This window comes from Narcine bancroftii, chromosome 1 (genome assembly GCF_036971445.1).
Source record: "Narcine bancroftii isolate sNarBan1 chromosome 1, sNarBan1.hap1, whole genome shotgun sequence".
Taxonomy (NCBI): domain Eukaryota; kingdom Metazoa; phylum Chordata; class Chondrichthyes; order Torpediniformes; family Narcinidae; genus Narcine; species Narcine bancroftii.
This window is the reverse complement of record NC_091469.1, coordinates 484,526,926-484,545,196: the sequence shown is the minus strand read 5'-3', so window position 1 is coordinate 484,545,196 and position 18,271 is coordinate 484,526,926. Positions and strand designations below refer to the sequence as shown.

The following is an 18,271-nucleotide window of genomic DNA, read 5'->3' as shown; positions in this document are numbered from 1 at the left end:
GTTGGAATGAGCAGGAAATCCTGGTTATTGCCCTTTTAAGTACCTGCTTGTGGACCCCACCCTGCCACGTTCATGCGCAGGCGCACGCGAGAGCAGCCGTTGCTACTCAGGTGCTTCCCTCAGCAACGGAAGGCATCGCAACCGAACTTTGCGGCTGACGTCAACGTGATTGGCATGCGTGGCGACCCTTAGTCAAGGCAATCCTGCAGGCCGTGCTCGGCTTCGTCCAATCAGCGGTGGGGTCCGGGAAAGGGGCGGGGACTTGGACCAGCAGGTTAGTGTGGCCGGGAGCGCGAGAGCCTGGCGCAGTTTCGGGCTGGATGATTTGAATGAAGGAGGAAAACACGGCGCAGGCAGCCCGTCGGCGGCCATGGAGAACGGCAGCGTGGAGGAGACGGCGGCCGCCCTCGTCAGGGAGTATCTCAGCCGCAAGGTACAGGCCGTGGCGCAGCGGGCAAAGGCGAGGGGGCGGGGCGGGGGGCGTGGCGAGGGAGGGGGAGGGGGCTGGAGGGGGATGTGGTGAGGGAGGGGGCTGGAGGGGGAGGGGGCTGGAGGGGGAGGGGGCTGGAGGGGGAGGGGGCTGGAGGGGGAGGGGGCTGGAGGGGGAGGGGGCTGGAGGGGGAGGGGGCTGGAGGGGGAGGGGGCTGGAGGGGGAGGGGGCTGGAGGGGGAGGGGGCTGGAGGGGGAGGGGGCTGGAGGGGATGTGGTGAGGGAGCGGGAGGGGGCTGGAGGGGGAGGGGGCTGGAGGGGGAGGGGGCTGGAGGGGGATGTGGTGAGGGAGGGGGAGGGGGCTGGAGGGGGATGTGGTGAGGGAGGGGGCTGGAGGGGGAGGGGGCTGGAGGGGGAGGGGGCTGGAGGGGGAGGGGGCTGGAGGGGGAGGGGGCTGGAGGGGGAGGGGGCTGGAGGGGGAGGGGGCTGGAGGGGGGAGGGGGCTGAGGAGGGGGAGGGGCTGGGGAGGGGGAGGGGGATGTGGAGGGGGAGGGGGCTGGAGGGGGAGGGGGCTGGAGGGGGATGTGGTGAGGGAGCGGGAGGGGGCTGGAGGGGGAGGGGGCTGGAGGGGGAGGGGGCTGGAGGGGGAGGGGGCTGGAGGGGGAGGGGGCTGGGAGGGGAGGGGGAGAGGGATGTGGAGGGGGAGGGGGCTGGAGGGGGAGGGGCTGGAGGGGGAGGGGGCTGGAGGGGGATGTGGTGAGGGAGGGGAGGGGGCTGGAGGGGATGTGATGAGGGAGGGGGAGGGGGCTGGAGGGGGAGGGGGAGGGGGCTGGAGGGGGAGGGGGCTGGAGGGGGATGTGGTGAGGGAGGGGAGGGGGCTGGAGGGGATGTGATGAGGGAGGGGGAGGGGGCTGGAGGGGGAGGGGGAGGGGGAGGGGGCTGGAGGGGGAGGGGGCTGGAGGGGGAGGGGGCTGGAGGGGGATATGGTGAGGGAAGGGATGGGGCTGGAGGGGGATGTGGTGAGGGAGGGGAGGGGGCTGGAGGGGATGTGGTGAGGGAGGGGGAGGGGGATGTGGAGGGGGAGGGGGGCTGGAGGGGATGTGGTGAGGGAGGGGGAGGGGGATGTGCAGGGGGAGGGGGCTGGAGGGGGAGGGGGCTGGAGGGGGAGGGTGCTGGAGGGAGAGGGGGCTGGAGGGGGATGTGGTGAGGGAGGGGGCTGGAGGGGGATGTGGTGAGGGAGGGGAGGGGGCTGGAGGGGATGTGGTGAGGGAGGGGAGGGGGCTGGAGGGGATGTGGTGAGGGAGGGGAGGGGGCTGGAGGGGGATGTGGTGAGGGAGGGGGCTGGAGGGGGATGTGGTGAGGGAGGGGAGGGGGCTGGAGGGGATGTGGTGAGGGAGGGGAGGGGGCTGGAGGGGATGTGGTGAGGGAGGGGAGGGGGCTGGAGGGGATGTAGTGAGGGAGGGGGAGGGGGCTGGAGGGGGATGTGGTGAGGGAGGGGGAGGGGGATGTGGAGGGGGAGGGGGCTGGAGGGGGAGGGGGCTGGAGGGGGAGGGGGCTGGAGGGGGATGTGGTGAGGGAGGGGAGGGGGCTGGAGGGGGATGTGGTGAGGGAGGGGAGGGGCTGGAGGGGATGTGGTGAGGGAGGGGGAGGGGGATGTGGAGAGGAAGGGGGCTGGAGGGGATGTGGTGAGGGAGGGGGAGGGGGATGTGCAGGGGGAGGGGGCTGGAGGGGGAGGGGGCTGGAGGGGGAGGGGGCTGGAGGGGGAGGGGGGCTGGAGGGGGATGTGGTGAGGGAGGGGGCTGGAGGGGATGTGGTGAGGGAGGGGAGGGGGCTGGAGGGGATGTGGTGAGGGAGGGGAGGGTGCTGGAGGGGATGTGGTGAGGGAGGGGAAGCGGCTGGAGGGGTATGGTGAGGGAGTGGAGGGGGCTGGAGGGGATGTGGTGAGGGAGGGGAGGGGGCTGGAGGGGATGTGGTGAGGGAGGGGAGGGGGCTGGAGGGGATGTGGTGAGGGAGGGGAGGCGGCTGGAGGGGTCTGGGGGTGAGGGGATGTGGTGTGGGAGGGGAGGGGGCTGGAGGGGTCTGGGGGTGAGGGGATGTGGTGAGGGAGAGGAGGGGGCTGGAGGGGTCTGGGGGTGAGGGGTTGTGGTGGGGGAGGGGGCTGGAGAGGCCTGGGGGTGCGGGGATGTGGTGAGGGAGGGGAGGGATATGGGGTGAGGGGATGTGGTGAGGGAGGGGAGGGTATGGGGTGAGGGGATGTGGTTAGGGAGGGGAGGGTATGGGGTGAGGGGATGTGGTTAGGGAGGGGAGGGGTATGGGGTGAGGGGATGTGGTGAGGGAGGGGAGGGGTATGGGGTGAGGGGATGTGGTGAGGGAGGGGAGGGGTATGGGGTGAGGGGATGTGGTGAGGGAGGGGAGGGGGCTGGGGGGATGTGGTGAAGGAGGGGAGGGGACTAGGGGGGATGTGGTGAGGGAGGGGAGGGGGCTGGGGCGGATGTGGTGAGGGAGGGGAGGGTGCTGGAGGGGATGTGGTGAGGGAGGGGCTGGGGGGGATGTGGTGAGGGAGGGTGCTGGAGGGGATGTGGTGAGCGAGGGGAGGGGGATGGAGGGGATGTGGTGAGGGAGGGGGATGGAGGGGATGTGGTGAGGGAGGGGGATGGAGGGGATGTGGTGATGGAGGGGGATGGAGGGGATGTGGTGAGGGAGGGGGATGGAGGGGATGTGGTGAGGGAGGGGGATGGAGGGGATGTGGTGAGGGAGGGGAGGGGGGATGTGGTGAGGGTGGGGGCTGGGGGGGATGTGGTGAGGGAGGGTGCTGGAGGGGGAGGGGGCTGGAGGGGATGTGGTGAGGGAGGGGAGGGTGCTGGAGGGGATGTGGTGAGGGAGGGGAGGGGGATGGAGGGGATGTGGTGAGGGAGGTGAGGGGGGGATGTGGTGAGGGTGGGGGCTGAGGCGGGATGTGGTGATGGAGGGGAGGGGGCTGGAGGGGATGTGGTGAGGGAGGGGAGGGGGCTGGAGGGGATGTGGTGAGGGAGGGGAGGGGGCTGGAGGGGGATGTGGTGAGGGAGGGGAGGGGGCTGGAGGGGATGTGGTGAGGGAGGGGAGGGGGCTGGAGGGGATGTGGTGAGGGAGGGGAGGGGGCTGGAGGGGTTGTGGTGAGGGAGGGGGAGGGGAATGTGGAGGGGGCTGGAGGGGATGTGGTGAGGGAGGGGGAGGGGGATGTGGAGGGGGAGGGGGCTGGAGGGGGAGGGGGCTGGAGGGGGAGGGGGCTGGAGGGGGAGGGGGCTGGAGGGAGGGGGAGGGGGAGGGGAGGGGGCTGGAGGGGATGTGGTGAGGGAGGGGGATGTGGAGGGGGAGGAGGAGGGGGATGTGGAGGGGGAGGGGGCTGGAGGGGATGTGGTGAGGGAGGGGAGGAGGCTGGAGGGGATGTGGTGAGGGAGGGGGATGGGGCTGGAGGGGGAGGGGGCTGGAGGGGGAGGGGGCTGGAGGGGGAGGGGGCTGGAGGGGGATGTGGTGAGGGAGGGGAGGGGGCTGGAGGGGATGTGGTGAGGGAGGGGAGGGGGCTGGAGGGGATGTGGTGAGGGAGGGGGAGGGGCTGGAGGGGGAGGGGGCTGGAGGGGGAGGGGGCTGGAGGGGGAGGGGGCTGGAGGGGGAGGGGGCTGGAGGGGGAGGGGGCTGGAGGGGGAGGGGGCTGGAGGGGGAGGGGGCTGGAGGGGGAGGGGGCTGGAGGGGGATGTGGTGAGGGAGGGGAGGTGGCTGGAGGGGATGTGGTGAGGGAGGGGGAGGGGGCTGGAGGGGGAGGGGGCTGGAGGGGGAGGGGGCTGGAGGGGGAGGGGGCTGGAGGGGGAGGGGGCTGGAGGGGGATGTGGTGAGGGAGGGGGAGGGGGCTGGAGGGGGATGTGGTAAGGGAGGGGGAGGGGGATGTGGAGGGGGAGGGGGCTGGAGGGGATGTGGTGAGGGAGGGGGAGGGGGATGTGGAGGGGGAGGGGGCTGGAGGGGGAGGGGGCTGGAGGGGAAGGGGGCTGGAGGGGAAGGGGGCTGGAGGGGAAGGGGGCTGGAGGGGGAGGGGGCTGGAGGGGGAGGGGGCTGGAGGGGGAGGGGGCTGGAGGGGAGGGGGCTGGAGGGGGATGTGGTGAGGGAGGGGGCTGGAGGGGGATGTGGTGAGGGAGGGGAGGGGGCTGGAGGGGATGTGGTGAGGGAGGGGAGGGGGGCTGGAGGGGATGTGGTGAGGGAGGGGGAGGGGGATGTGGAGGGGTAGGGGGCTGGAGGGGATGTGGTGAGGGAGGGGAGGAGGCTGGAGGGGATGTGGTGAGGGAGGGGGAGGGGGCTGGAGGGGGAGGGGGCTGGTGGGGGAGGGGGCTGGAGGGGGAGGGGGCTGGTGGGGGAGGGGGCTGGAAGGGGAGGGGGAGGGGGCTGGAGGGGGAGGGGGCTGGAGGGGGAGGGGGCTGGAGGGGGAGGGGGCTGGAGGGGGAGGGGGCTGGAGGGGGAGGGGGCTGGAGGGGGAGGGGGCTGGAGGGGGATGTGGTGAGGGAGGGGAGGGGGCTGGGGGGAATATGGTGAGGGAGGGGGAGGGGGCTGGAGGGGATGTGGTGAGGGAGGGGGAGGGGGCTGGAGGGGGAGGGGGCTGGAGGGGGAGGGGGCTGGAGGGGGAGGGGGCTGGAGGGGGATGTGGAGGGGGAGGGGGCTGGAGGGGATGTGGTGAGGGAGGGGGATGTGGAGGGGGAGGGGGCTGGAGGGGGAGGGGGCTGGAGGGGAAGGGGGCTGGAGGGGAAGGGGGCTGGAGGGGGAGGGGGCTGGAGGGGGAGGGGGCTGGAGGGGGATGTGGTGAGGGAGGGGGCTGGAGGGGGATGTGGTGAGGGAGGGGAGGGGGCTGGAGGGGATGTGGTGAGGGAGGGGAGGGGGCTGGAGGGGATGTGGTGAGGGAGGGGGAGGGGGATGTGGAGGGGGAGGGGGCTGGAGGGGATGTGGTGAGGGAGGGGAGGAGGCTGGAGGGGATGTGGTGAGGGAGGGGGAGGGGGCTGGAGGGGGAGGGGGCTGGTGGGGGAGGGGGCTGGAGGGGGATGTGGTGAGGGAGGGGAGGGGGCTGGGGGGATATGGTGAGGGAGGGGGAGGGGGCTGGAGGGGATGTGGTGAGGGAGGGGAGGGGGGATGTGGTGAGGGAGGGGGCTGGGGGGGGATGTGGTGTGGGAGGGTGCTGGAGGGGGAGGGGATGTTGTGAGGGAGGGGATGTGGTGAGGGAGGGGATGTGGTGAGGGAGGGGATGTGGTGAGGGAGGGGATGTGGTGAGGGAGGGGATGTGGTGAGGGAGGGGATGTGGTGAGGGAGGGGATGTGGTGAGGGAGGGGATGTGGTGAGGGAGGGGATGTGGTGAGGGAGGGGATGTGGTGAGGGAGGGGATGTGGTGAGGGAGGGGATGTGGTGAGGGAGGGGATGTGGTGAGGGAGGGGATGTGGTGAGGGAGGGGATGTGGTGAGGGAGGGGATGTGGTGAGGCAGGGGATGTGGTGAGGGAGGGGATGTGGTGAGGGAGGGGATGTGGTGAGGGAGGGGATGTGGTGAGGGAGGGGAGGGGGATGGAGGGGAGGGGGATGGAGGGGAGGGGGGGATGTGGTGAGCGAGGGGGCTGGGGCGGGATGTGGTGAGGGAGGGGAGGGGGCTGGAGGGGATGTGGTGAGGGAGGGGCGGGTGCTGGAGGGGATGTGGTGAGGGAGGGGAAGGGGCTGGAGGGGTATGGTGAGGGAGGGGAGGGGGCTGAAGGGGATGTGGTGAGGGAGGGGAGGGGGCTGGAGGGGATGTGGTGAGGGAGGGGGAGGGGGCTGGAGGGGATGTGGTGAGGGAGGGGAGGGGGCTGGAGGGGATGTGGTGAGGGAGGGGAGGGGCTGGAGGGGATGTGGTGAGGGAGGGGAGGGGGCTGGAGGGGATGTGGTGAGGGAGGGGAGGCGGCTGGAGGGGTCTGGGGGTGAGGGGATGTGGTGTGGGAGGGGAGGGGGCTGGAGGGTTCTGGGGGTGAGGGGATGTGGTGAGGGAGAGGAGGGGGCTGGAGGGGTCTGGGGGTGAGGGGTTGTGGTGAGGGAGGGGAGGGGGCTGGAGAGGCCTGGGGGTGAGGGGATGTGGTGAGGGAGGGGAGGGATATGGGGTGAGGGGATGTGGTGAGGGAGGGGAGGGTATGGGGTGAGGGGATGTGGTTAGGGAGGGGAGGGGTATGGGGTGAGGGGATGTGGTGAGGGAGGGGAGGGGTATGGGGTGAGGGGATGTGGTGAGGGAGGGGTATGGGGTGAGGGAGTGGAGGGGGCTGGAGGGGATGTGGTGAGGGAGGGGAGGGGCTGTAGGGGATGTGGTGAGGGAGGGGAGGGGGCTGGAGTGGATGTGGTGAGGGAGGGGAGGCGGCTGGAGGGGTCTGGGGGTGAGGGGATGTGGTGTGGGAGGAGAGGGGGCTGGTGGGGTCTGGGGGTGAGGGGATGTGGTGAGGGAGGGGAGGGGGCTGGAGGGGTCTGGGGGTGAGGGGTTGTGGTGAGGGAGGGGGATGGAGGGGATGTGGTGAGGGAGGGGGATGGAGGGGATGTGGTGAGGGAGGGGAGGGGGGATGTGGTGAGGGTGGGGGCTGGGGGGGATGTGGTGAGGGAGGGTGCTGGAGGGGGAGGGGGCTGGAGGGGATGTGGTGAGGGAGGGGAGGGTGCTGGAGGGGTCTGGGGGTGAGGGGTTGTGGTGAGGGAGGGGGATGGTGGGGATGTGGTGAGGGAGGGGGATGGAGGGGATGTGGTGAGGGAGGGGGATGGAGGGGATGTGGTGAGGGAGGGGGATGGAGGGGATGTGGTGAGGGAGGGGAGGGGGGATGTGGTGAGGGTGGGGGCTGGGGGGGGATGTGGTGAGGGAGGGTGCTGGAGGGGGAGGGGGCTGGAGGGGATGTGGTGAGGGAGGGGAGGGTGCTGGAGGGGATGTGGTGAGGGAGGGGAGGGGGATGGAGGGGATGTGGTGAGGGAGGTGAGGGGGGGATGTGGTGAGAGTGGGGGCTGAGGCGGGATGTGGTGATGGAGGGGAGGGGGCTGGAGGGGATGTGGTGAGGGAGGGGAGGGGGCTGGAGGGGATGTGGTGAGGGAGGGGAGGGGGCTGGAGGGGATGTGGTGAGGGAGGGGAAGGGGCTGGAGGGGATGTGGTGAGGGAGGGGAGGGGGCTGGAGGGGATGTGGTGAGGGAGGGAAGGGGCTGGAGGGGATGTGGTGAGGGAGGGGAGGGGGCTGGAGGGGATGTGGTGAGGGAGGGGAGGGGGCTGGAGGGGATGTGGTGAGGGAGGGGGAGGGGGTTGGAGGGGATGTGGTGAGGGAGGGGGAGGGGGCTGGAGGGGATGTGGTGAGGGAGGGGAGGGGCTGTAGGGGATGTGGTGAGGGAGGGGAGGGGGCTGGAGGGGATGTGGTGAGGGAGGGGAGGGGGCTGGAGGGGATGTGGTGAGGGAGGGGAGGCGGCTGGAAGGGTCTGGGGGTGAGGGGATGTGGTGTGGGAGGGGAGGGGGCTGGTGGGTTCTGGGGGTGAGGGGATGTGGTGAGGGAGAGGAGGGGGCTGGTGGGGTCTGGGGGTGAGGGGTTGTGGTGAGGGAGGGGAGGGGGCTGGAGAGGCCTGGGGGTGAGGGGATGTGGTGAGGGAGGGGAGGGATATGGGGTGAGGGGATGTGGTGAGGGAGGGGAGGGTATGGGGTGAGGGGATGTGGTTAGGGAGGGGAGGGGTATGGGGTGAGGGGATGTGGTGAGGGAGGGGAGGGGTATGGGGTGAGGGGATGTGGTGAGGGAGGGGAGGGGTATAGGGTGAGGGGATGTGGTGAGGGAGGGGAGGTGTATGGGGGGATGTGGTGAAGGAGGGGACTAGGGGGGATGTGGTGAGGGAGGGGAGGGGGCTGGGGCGGATGTGGTGAGGGAGGGGAGGGTGCTGGAGGGGATGTGGTGAGGGAGGGGGCTTGGGGGGGATGTGGTGAGGGAGGGGGTGGGGGGGGATGTGGTGAGGGAGGGGCTGGGGGGGATGTGGTGAGGGAGGGTGCTGGAGGGGATGTGGTGAGCGAGGGGAGGGGGATGGAGGGGATGTGGTGAGGGAGGGGGATGGAGGGGATGTGGTGAGGGAGGGGGATGGAGGGGATGTGGTGAGGGAGGGGGATGGAGGGGATGTGGTGAGGGAGGGGGCTGGGGGGGGATGTGGTGTGGGAGGGTGCTGGAGGGGGAGGGGATGTGGTGAGGGAGGGGATGTGGTGAGGGAGGGGATGTGGTGAGGGAGGGGATGTGGTGAGGGAGGGGATGTGGTGAGGGAGGGGATGTGGTGAGGGAGGGGATGTGGTGAGGGAGGGGATGTGGTGAGGGAGGGGATGTGGTGAGGGAGGGGATGTGGTGAGGGAGGGGAGGGTGCTGGAGGGGATGTGGTGAGGGAGGGGAGGGGGATGGAGGGGATGTGGTGAGGGAGGGGAGGGGGGGATGTGGTGAGCGAGGGGGCTGGGGCGGGATGTGGTGAGGGAGGGGAGGGGGCTGGAGGGGATGTGGTGAGGGAGGGAAGGGTGCTGGAGGGGATGTGGTGAGGGAGGGGAAGGGGCTGGAGGGGTATGGTGAGGGAGGGGAGGGGGCTGGAGGGGATGAGGTGAGGGAGGGGAGGGGGCTGGAGGGGATGTGGTGAGGGAGGGGGAGGGGGCTGGAGGGGATGTGGTGAGGGAGGGGAGGGGGCTGGAGGGGATGTGGTGAGGGAGGGGAGGGGCTGGAGGGGATGTGGTGAGGGAGGGGAGGGGGCTGGAGGGGATGTGGTGAGGGAGGGGAGGCGGCTGGAGGGGTCTGGGGGTGAGGGGATGTGGTGAGGGAGAGGAGGGGGCTGGAGGGGTCTGGGGGTGAGGGGTTGTGGTGAGGGAGGGGAGGGGGCTGGAGAGGCCTGGGGGTGAGGGGATGTGGTGAGGGAGGGGAGGGATATGGGGTGAGGGGATGTGGTGAGGGAGGGGAGGGTATGGGGTGAGGGGATGTGGTTAGGGAGGGGAGGGGTATGGGGTGAGGGGATGTGGTGAGGGAGGGGAGGGGTATGGGGTGAGGGGATGTGGTGAGGGAGGGGAGGGGTATGGGGTGAGGGGATGTGGTGAGGGAGGGGAGGGGGCTGGGGGGATGTGGTGAAGGAGGGGAGGGGACTAGGGGGGATGTGGTGAGGGAGGGGAGGGGGCTGGGGCGGATGTGGTGAGGGAGGGGAGGGTGCTGGAGGGGATGTGGTGAGGGAGGGGGCTTGGGGGGGATGTGGTGAGGGAGGGGGTTGGGGGGGATGTGGTGAGGGAGGGGCTGGGGGGGATGTGGTGAGGGAGGGTGCTGGAGGGGATGTGGTGAGCGAGGGGAGGGGGATGGAGGGGATGTGGTGAGGGAGGGGGATGGAGGGGATGTGGTGAGGGAGGGGGATGGAGGGGATGTGGTGAGGGAGGGGGATGGAGGGGATGTGGTGAGGGAGGGGGATGGAGGGGATGTGGTGAGGGAGGGGGATGGAGGGGATGTGGTGAGGGAGGGGAGGGGGGATGTGGTGAGGGTGGGGGCTGGGGGGGATGTGGTGAGGGAGGGTGCTGGAGGGGGAGGGGGCTGGAGGGGATGTGGTGAGGGAGGGGAGGGTGCTGGAGGGGATGTGGTGAGGGAGGGGAGGGGGATGGAGGGGATGTGGTGAGGGAGGTGAGGGGGGATGTGGTGAGGGTGGGGGCTGAGGCGGGATGTGGTGATGGAGGGGAGGGGGCTGGAGGGGATGTGGTGAGGGAGGGGAGGGGGCTGGAGGGGATGTGGTGAGGGAGGGGAGGGGGCTGGAGGGGATGTGGTGAGTGAGGGGAGGGGGCTGGAGGGGATGTGGTGAGGGAGGGGAAGGGGCTGGAGGGGATGTGGTGAGGGAGGGGAGGGGGCTGGAGGGGATGTGGTGAGGGAGGGGAAGGGGTTTGAGGGGATGTGGTGAGGGAGGGGAGGGGGCTGGAGGGGATGTGGTGAGGGAGGGGAGGGGGCTGGAGGGGATGTGGTGAGGGACGGGGAGGGGGTTGGAGGTGATGTGGTGAGGGAGTGGAGGGGGCTGGAGGGGATGTGGTGAGGGAGGGGAGGGGCTGTAGGGGATGTGGTGAGGGAGGGGAGGGGGCTGGAGGGGATGTGGTGAGGGAGGGGAGGCGGCTGGAGGGGTCTGGGGGTGAGGGGATGTGGTGTGGGAGGAGAGGGGGCTGGTGGGGTCTGGGGGTGAGGGGATGTGGTGAGGGAGGGGAGGGGGCTGGAGGGGTCTGGGGGTGAGGGGTTGTGGTGAGGGAGGGGAGTGGGCTGGAGAGGCCTGGGGGTGAGGGGATGTGGTGAGGGAGGGGAGGGATATGGGGTGAGGGGATGTGGTGAGGGAGGGGAGGGGTATGGGGTGAGGGGATGTGGTGAGGGAGGGGAGGGGTATGGGGTGAGGGGATGTGGTGAGGGAGGGGTATGGGGTGAGGGGATGTGGTGAGGGAGGGGTATGGGGTGAGGGAGTGGAGGGGACTGGAGGGGATGTGGTGAGGGAGGGGAGGGGCTGTAGGGGATGTGGTGAGGGAGGGGAGGGGGCTGGAGGGGATGTGGTGAGGGAGGGGAGGCGGCTGGAGGGGTCTGGGGGTGAGGGGATGTGGTGTGGGAGGAGAGGGGGCTGGTGGGGTCTGGGGGTGAGGGGATGTGGTGAGGGAGGGGAGGGGGCTGGAGGGGTCTGGGGGTGAGGGGTTGTGGTGAGGGAGGGGGATGGAGGGGATGTGGTGAGGGAGGGGGATGGAGGGGATGTGGTGAGGGAGGGGGATGGAGGGGATGTGGTGAGGGAGGGGGATGGAGGGGATGTGGTGAGGGAGGGGGATGGAGGGGATGTGGTGAGGGAGGGGGATGGAGGGGATGTGGTGAGGGAGGGGGATGGAGGGGATGTGGTGAGGGAGGGGAGGGGGGATGTGGTGAGGGTGGGGGCTGGGGGGGATGTGGTGAGGGAGGGTGCTGGAGGGGGAGGGGGCTGGAGGGGATGTGGTGAGGGAGGGGAGGGTGCTGGAGGGGTCTGGGGGTGAGGGGTTGTGGTGAGGGAGGGGGATGGAGGGGATGTGGTGAGGGAGGGGGATGGAGGGGATGTGGTGAGGGAGGGGGATGGAGGGGATGTGGTGAGGGAGGGGGATGGAGGGGATGTGGTGAGGGAGGGGGATGGAGGGGATGTGGTGAGGGAGGGGTGGGGGGATGTGGTGAGGGTGGGGGCTGGGGGGGGATGTGGTGAGGGAGGGTGCTGGAGTGGGAGGGGGCTGGAGGGGATGTGGTGAGGGAGGGGAGGGTGCTGGAGGGGATGTGGTGAGGGAGGGGAGGGGGATGGAGGGGATGTGGTGAGGGAGGTGAGGGGGGGATGTGGTGAGGGTGGGGGCTGAGGCGGGATGTGGTGATGGAGGGGAGGGGGCTGGAGGGGATGTGGTGAGGGAGGGGAGGGGCTGGAGGGGATGTGGTGAGGGAGGGGAGGGGGCTGGAGGGGATGTGGTGAGGGAGGGGAAGGGGCTGGAGGGGATGTGGTGAGGGAGGGGAGGGGGCTGGAGGGGATGTGGTGAGGGAGGGGAAGGGGCTGGAGGGGATGTGGTGAGGGAGGGGAGGGGGCTGGAGGGGATGTGGTGAGGGAGGGGAGGGGGCTGGAGGGGATGTGATGAGGGAGGGGGAGGGGGTTGGAGGGGATGTGGTGAGGGAGTGGAGGGGGCTGGAGGGGATGTGGTGAGGGAGGGGAGGGGCTGTAGGGGATGTGGTGAGGGAGGGGAGGGGGCTGGAGGGGATGTGGTGAGGGAGGGGAGGCGGCTGGAGGGGTCTGGGGGTGAGGGGATGTGGTGTGGGAGGAGAGGGGGCTGGTGGGGTCTGGGGGTGAGGGGATGTGGTGAGGGAGGGGAGGGGTCTGGAGGGGTCTGGGGGTGAGGGGTTGTGGTGAGGGAGGGGAGTGGGCTGGAGAGGCCTGGGGGTGAGGGGATGTGGTGAGGGAGGGGAGGGATATGGGGTGAGGGGATGTGGTGAGGGAGGGGAGGGGTATGGGGTGAGGGGATGTGGTGAGGGAGGGGAGGTGTATGGGGTGAGGGGATGTGGTGAGGGAGGGGTATGGGGTGAGGGGATGTGGTGAGGGAGGGGTATGGGGTGAGGGGATGTGGTGAGGGAGGGGAGGGGTATGGGGTGAGGGGATGTGGTGAGGGAGGGGAGGGGTATGGGGTGAGGGGATGTGGTGAGGGATGGGTGGGGGCTGGAGGGGTATGGGGTGAGGGGTTGTGGTGAGGGAGGGGAGTGGGCTGGAGGGGTATGGGGTGAGGGGATGTGGTGAGGGAGGGGAGGGGTATGGGGTGAGGGGATGTGGTGAGGGAGGGGAGGGGGCTGGAGGGGGAGGGGGCTGGAGGGGATGTGGTGAGGGAGGGGAGGGTCTGGAGGGGTCTTGTGGTGAGGGGATGTGGTGAGGGAGTGGAGTGGTCTGGGGGTGAGGGGATGTGGTGAGGGAGTGGAGGGGTCTGGGGTTGAGGGGATGTGATGAGGGAGGGGAGGGGTATGGGGTGAGGGGATGTGGTGAGGGAGGGGAGGGGTATGGGGGTTAGGGGATGTGGTGAGGGAGGGGAGGGGTATGGGATGAGGGGATGTGGTGAGGGAGGGGTGGGGGCTGGAGGTTTATGGGGTGAGGGGATGTGGGGAGGGAGGGGAGGGGGCTGGAGGGGTATGGGGGTGAGGGGATGTGGTGAGGGAGGGGAGGGGGCTGGAGGGGTATGGGGGTGAGGGGATGTGGTGAGGGGAGGGGTGTGGGGTTGAGGGAGGGGAGGGGGCTGGAGGGGTCTGGGGGTGAGGGGGTGTGGTGAGGGAGGGGAGGGTATGGGGTGAGGGGATGTGGTGAAGGAGGGGTGGGGGCTGGAGGGGTATGGGGTGAGGGGATGTGGTGAGGGAGGGGTGGGGGCTGGAGGCGTATGGGGTGAGGGGATGTGGTGAGGGAGGGGAGGGGGCTGGAGGGTTATGGGGGTGAGGGGATGTGGTGAGGGAGGGGAGGGGTATGGGGTGAGGGTATGTGGTGAGGGAGGGGAGGTGGCTGGAGGGGTATGGGGGTGAGGGGATGTGGTGAGGGAGGGAAGGTGTATGGGGTGAGGGGATATGGTGAGGGAGGGGAGGGGACGTGGTGAGGGAGAAAGGAGTTGGGGAGAGCTTGGGAGTGAGATAGAAGGAGGTGGTTGGAGGGAGGGCTATATTGTGGGAATGTGATGGAGGGCTGGGGTTGGCTAGGCGAGAGGAGGTGTCAGTGGGGAAGAGAAGAGGTGAAGTGAAGGGGGAGGGGATGGGGTGAGAGAGGGGGAAGGGTGGGACGCCTGGGGACGAAGATGGAGGGGGAGGAGATAGGGGAGGCTGCGGGAGAGTTGGGAGGAGGAGGGAAGTGGAGATTGCTTGGAGAGAGGAGGAGGGAGAGGAGTGAGTGGGGTGTGGGGTGAGGGAGGGGAGGGGCTGGAGGGGTATGGGGGTGAGGGGGCGTGGTGAGGGAGGGGAGGGGCTGGAGGGGTATGGTGTAAGGGGAGTTGGGTATGGGGTGAAGGGGGAGGGGATGTGGTGAGGGAGGGGAGGGGGCTGGAGGGTTATGGGGTGAGGGTGCATGGTGAGGGGAAGGGGCTTGAGAGGTATGGGGTTAAGGGTATGTGGAGGGGGAGGGAAGGGGGCTGGAGGGGTATGGGGTGAGGGGATGTGGTGAGGGAGGGGAGGGTGCTGGAGGTGTGTGGGGGTGAGGGGGCGTGGTGAGCGAGTGGAGGGGCTGGAGGGGTATGGGGGTAAGGGCATGTGGAGAGGGAGGGGAGGGGTTGGAGGGATTAAGGAGCAGATGGGGTGAAGGGGAGGGGGAGGTAGTGTGGTAGGGCATGAACGAGGAGGGATCTGGAGGGGGAAGGGGAGGGGCATGAAGGGGGTGTGGTGGAGAGGGGGCTGGGGCGGGATGTGGTGAGGGAGGGGAGGGGGCTGGAGGGGATGTGGTGAGTGAGGGGAGGGTGCTGGAGCGGATGTGGTGAGGGAGGGGAAGGGGCTGGAGGGGTATGGTGAGGGAGGGGAGGGGGCTGGAGGGGATGTGGTGAGGGAGGGGAGGGGGCTGGAGGGGATGTGGTGAGGGAGGGGGAGGGGGCTGGAGAGGATGTGGTGAGGGAGGGGAGGGGGCTGGAGGGGATGTGGTGAGGGAGGGGAGGGGCTGGAGGGGATGTGGTGAGGGAGGGGAGGGGGCTGGAGGGGATGTGGTTAGGGAGGGGAGGCGGCTGGAGGGGTCTGGGGGTGAGGGGATGTGGTGTGGGAGGGGAGGGGGCTGGAGGGGTCTGGGGGTGTGGTGAGGGAGAGGAGGTGGCTGGAGGGGTCTGGGGGTGAGGGGTTGTGGTGAGGGAGGGGAGGGGGCTGGAGAGGCCTGGGGGTGAGGGGATGTGGTGAGGGAGGGGAGGGATATGGGGTGAGGGGATGTGGTGAGGGAGGGGAGGGTATGGGGTGAGGGGATGTGGTTAGGGAGGGGAGGGGTATGGGGTGAGGGGATGTGGTGAGGGAGGGGAGGGGTATGGGGTGAGGGATGTGGTGAGGGAGGGGAGGGGTATGGGGTGAGGGGATGTGGTGAGGGAGGGGATGGGGCTGGGGCGGATGTGGTGAGGGAGGGGAGGGTGCTGGAGGGGATGTGGTGAGGGAGGGGGCTTGGGGGGATGTGGTGAGGGAGGGGGTTGGGGGGATGTGGTGAGGGAGGGGCTGGGGGGGATGTGGTGAGGGAGGGTGCTGGAGGGGATGTGGTGAGCGAGGGGAGGGGGATGGAGGGGATGTGGTGAGGGAGGGGGATGGAGGGGATGTGGTGAGGGAGGGGGATGGAGGGGATGTGGTGAGGGAGGGGGATGGAGGGGATGTGGTGAGGGAGGGGGCTGGGGGGGATGTGGTGTGGGAGGGTGCTGGAGGGGGAGGGGATGTGGTGAGGGAGGGGATGTGGTGAGGGAGGGGATGTGGTGAGGGAGGGGATGTGGTGAGGGAGGGGATGTGGTGAGGGAGGGGATGTGGTGATGGAGGGGATGTGGTGAGGGAGGGGATGTGGTGAGGGAGGGGATGTGGTGAGGGAGGGGATGTGGTGAGGGAGGGGAGGGTGCTGGAGGGGATGTGGTGAGGGAGGGGAGGGGGATGGAGGGGATGTGGTGAGGGAGGGGAGGGGGGGATGTGGTGAGCGAGGGGGCTGGGGCGGGATGTGGTGAGGGAGGGGAGGGGGCTGGAGGGGATGTGGTGAGGGAGGGAAGGGTGCTGGAGGGGATGTGGTGAGGGAGGGGAAGGGGCTGGAGGGGTATGGTGAGGGAGGGGAGGGGGCTGGAGGGGATGTGGTGAGGGAGGGGAGGGGGCTGGAGGGGATGTGGTGAGGGAGGGGGAGGGGGCTGGAGGGGATGTGGTGAGGGAGAGGAGGGGGCTGGAGGGGATGTGGTGAGGGAGGGGAGGGGCTGGAGGGGATGTGGTGAGGGAGGGGAGGGGGCTGGAGGGGATGTGGTGAGGGGAGGCGGCTGGAGGGGTCTGGGGGTGAGGGGATGTGGTGTGGGAGGGGAGGGGGCTGGAGGGGTCTGGGGGTGAGGGGATGTGGTGAGGGAGTGGAGGGGGCTGGAGGGGTCTGGGGGTGAGGGGTTGTGGTGAGGGAGGGGAGGGGGCTGGAGAGGCCTGGGGGTGAGGGGATGTGGTGAGGGAGGGGAGGGATATGTGGTGAGGGGATGTGGTGAGGGAGGGGAGGCGGCTGGAGGGGTCTGGGGGTGAGGGGATGTGGTGTGGGAGGAGAGGGGGCTGGTGGGGTCTGGGGGTGAGGGGATGTGGTGAGGGAGGGGAGGGGGCTGGAGGGGATGTGGTGAGGGAGGGGAAGGGGCTGGAGGGGATGTGGTGAGGGAGGGGAGGGGGCTGGAGGGGATGTGGTGAGGGAGGGGAGGGGGCTGGAGGGGATGTGGTGAGGGAGGGGGAGGGGGTTGGAGGGGATGTGGTGAGGGAGTGGAGGGGGCTGGAGGGGATGTGGTGAGGGAGGGGAGGGGCTGTAGGGGATGTGGTGAGGGAGGGGAGGGGGCTGGAGGGGATGTGGTGAGGGAGGGGAGGCGGCTGGAGGGGTCTGGGGGTGAGGGGATGTGGTGTGGGAGGAGAGGGGGCTGGTGCGGTCTGGGGGTGAGGGGATGTGGTGAGGGAGGGGAGGGGGCTGGAGGGGTCTGGGGGTGAGGGGTTGTGGTGAGGGAGGGGAGTGGGCTGGAGAGGCCTGGGGGTGAGGGGATGTGGTGAGGGAGGGGAGGGATATGGGGTGAGGGGATGTGGTGAGGGAGGGGAGGGGGCTGGAGGGGTATGGGGTGAGGGGTTGTGGTGAGGGAGGGGAGTGGGCTGGAGGGGTATGGGGTGAGGGGATGTGGTGAGGGAGGGGAGGGGTATGGGGTGAGGGGATGTGGTGAGGGAGGGGAGGGGGCTGGAGGGGGAGGGGGCTGGAGGGGATGTGGTGAGGGAGGGGAGGGTCTGGAGGGGTCTTGTGGTGAGGGGATGTGGTGAGGGAGTGGAGTGGTCTGGGGGTGAGGGGATGTGGTGAGGGAGTGGAGGGGTCTGGGGTTGAGGGGATGTGATGAGGGAGGGGAGGGGAGGGGAGGGGTATGGGGTGAGGGGATGTGGTGAGGGAGGGGAGGGGTATGGGGGTTAGGGGATGTGGTGAGGGAGGGGAGGGGTATGGGGTGAGGGGATGTGGTGAGGGAGGGGTGGGGGCTGGAGGTTTATGGGGTGAGGGGATGTGGGGAGGGAGGGGAGGGGGCTGGAGGGGTATGGGGGTGAGGGGATGTGGTGAGGGAGGGGAGGGGGCTGGAGGGGTATGGGGGTGAGGGGATGTGGTGAGGGGGAGGGGTGTGGGGTTGAGGGAGGGGAGGGGGCTGGAGGGGTCTGGGGGTGAGGGGGTGTGGTGAGGGAGGGGAGGGTATAGGGTGAGGGGATGTGGTGAAGGAGGGGTGGGGGCTGGAGGGGTATGGGGTGAGGGGATGTGGTGAGGGAGGGGTGGGGGCTGGAGGCGTATAGGGTGAGGGGATGTGGTGAGGGAGGGGAGGGGGCTGGAGGTTTATGGGGGTGAGGGGATGTGGTGAGGGAGGGGAGGGGTATGGGGTGAGGGTATGTGGTGAGGGAGGGGAGGTGGCTGGAGGGGTATGGGGGTGAGGGGATGTGGTGAGGGAGGGAAGGTGTATGGGGTGAGGGGATATGGTGAGGGAGGGGAGGGGACGTGGTGAGGGAGAAAGGAGTTGGGGAGAGCTAGGGAGTGAGATAGAAGGAGGTGGTTGGAGGGAGGGCTATATTGTGGGAATGTGATGGAGGGCTGGGGTTGGCTAGGCGAGAGGAGGTGTCAGTGGGGAAGAGAAGAGGTGAAGTGAAGGGGGAGGGGATGGGGTGAGAGAGGGGGAAGGGTGGGACGCCTGGGGACGAAGATGGAGGGGGAGGAGATAGGGGAGGCTGCGGGAGAGTTGGGAGGAGGAGGGAAGTGGAGATTGCTTGGAGAGAGGAGGAGGGAGAGGAGTGAGTGGGGTATGGGGTGAGGGAGGGGAGGGGCTGGAGGGGTATGGGGGTGAGGGGGCGTGGTGAGGGAGGGGAGGGGGCTGGAGGGGATGCGGTGAGGGAGGGGAGGGGGCTGGAGGGGATGTGGTGAGGGAGGGGGAGGGGGTTGGAGGGGATGTGGTGAGGGAGTGGAGGGGGCTGGAGGGGATGTGGTGAGGGAGGGGAGGGGCTGTAGGGGATGTGGTGAGGGAGGGGAGGGGGCTGGAGGGGATGTGGTGAGGGAGGGGAGGCGGCTGGAGGGGTCTGGGGGTGAGGGGATGTGGTGTGGGAGGAGAGGGGGCTGGTGCGGTCTGGGGGTGAGGGGATGTGGTGAGGGAGGGGAGGG

At 69.8% G+C, this 18,271-nt stretch overlaps 1 protein-coding gene across 1 annotated transcript in view; it reads left to right on the top strand.

Moving 5' to 3' along the window:
- The first annotated feature begins 261 nt into the window (after window positions 1-261).
- The window catches only part of mindy4 (MINDY lysine 48 deubiquitinase 4), a 303,244-nt gene continuing 285,234 nt past the window's right edge, over window positions 262-18,271 (top strand). The window contains exon 1 of the mRNA XM_069914923.1: window positions 262-433. Within this exon, the coding sequence (XP_069771024.1) occupies window positions 371-433 (63 nt within the window). The 5' untranslated portion in view covers window positions 262-370. The remainder of the gene's footprint in view (window positions 434-18,271) is intronic.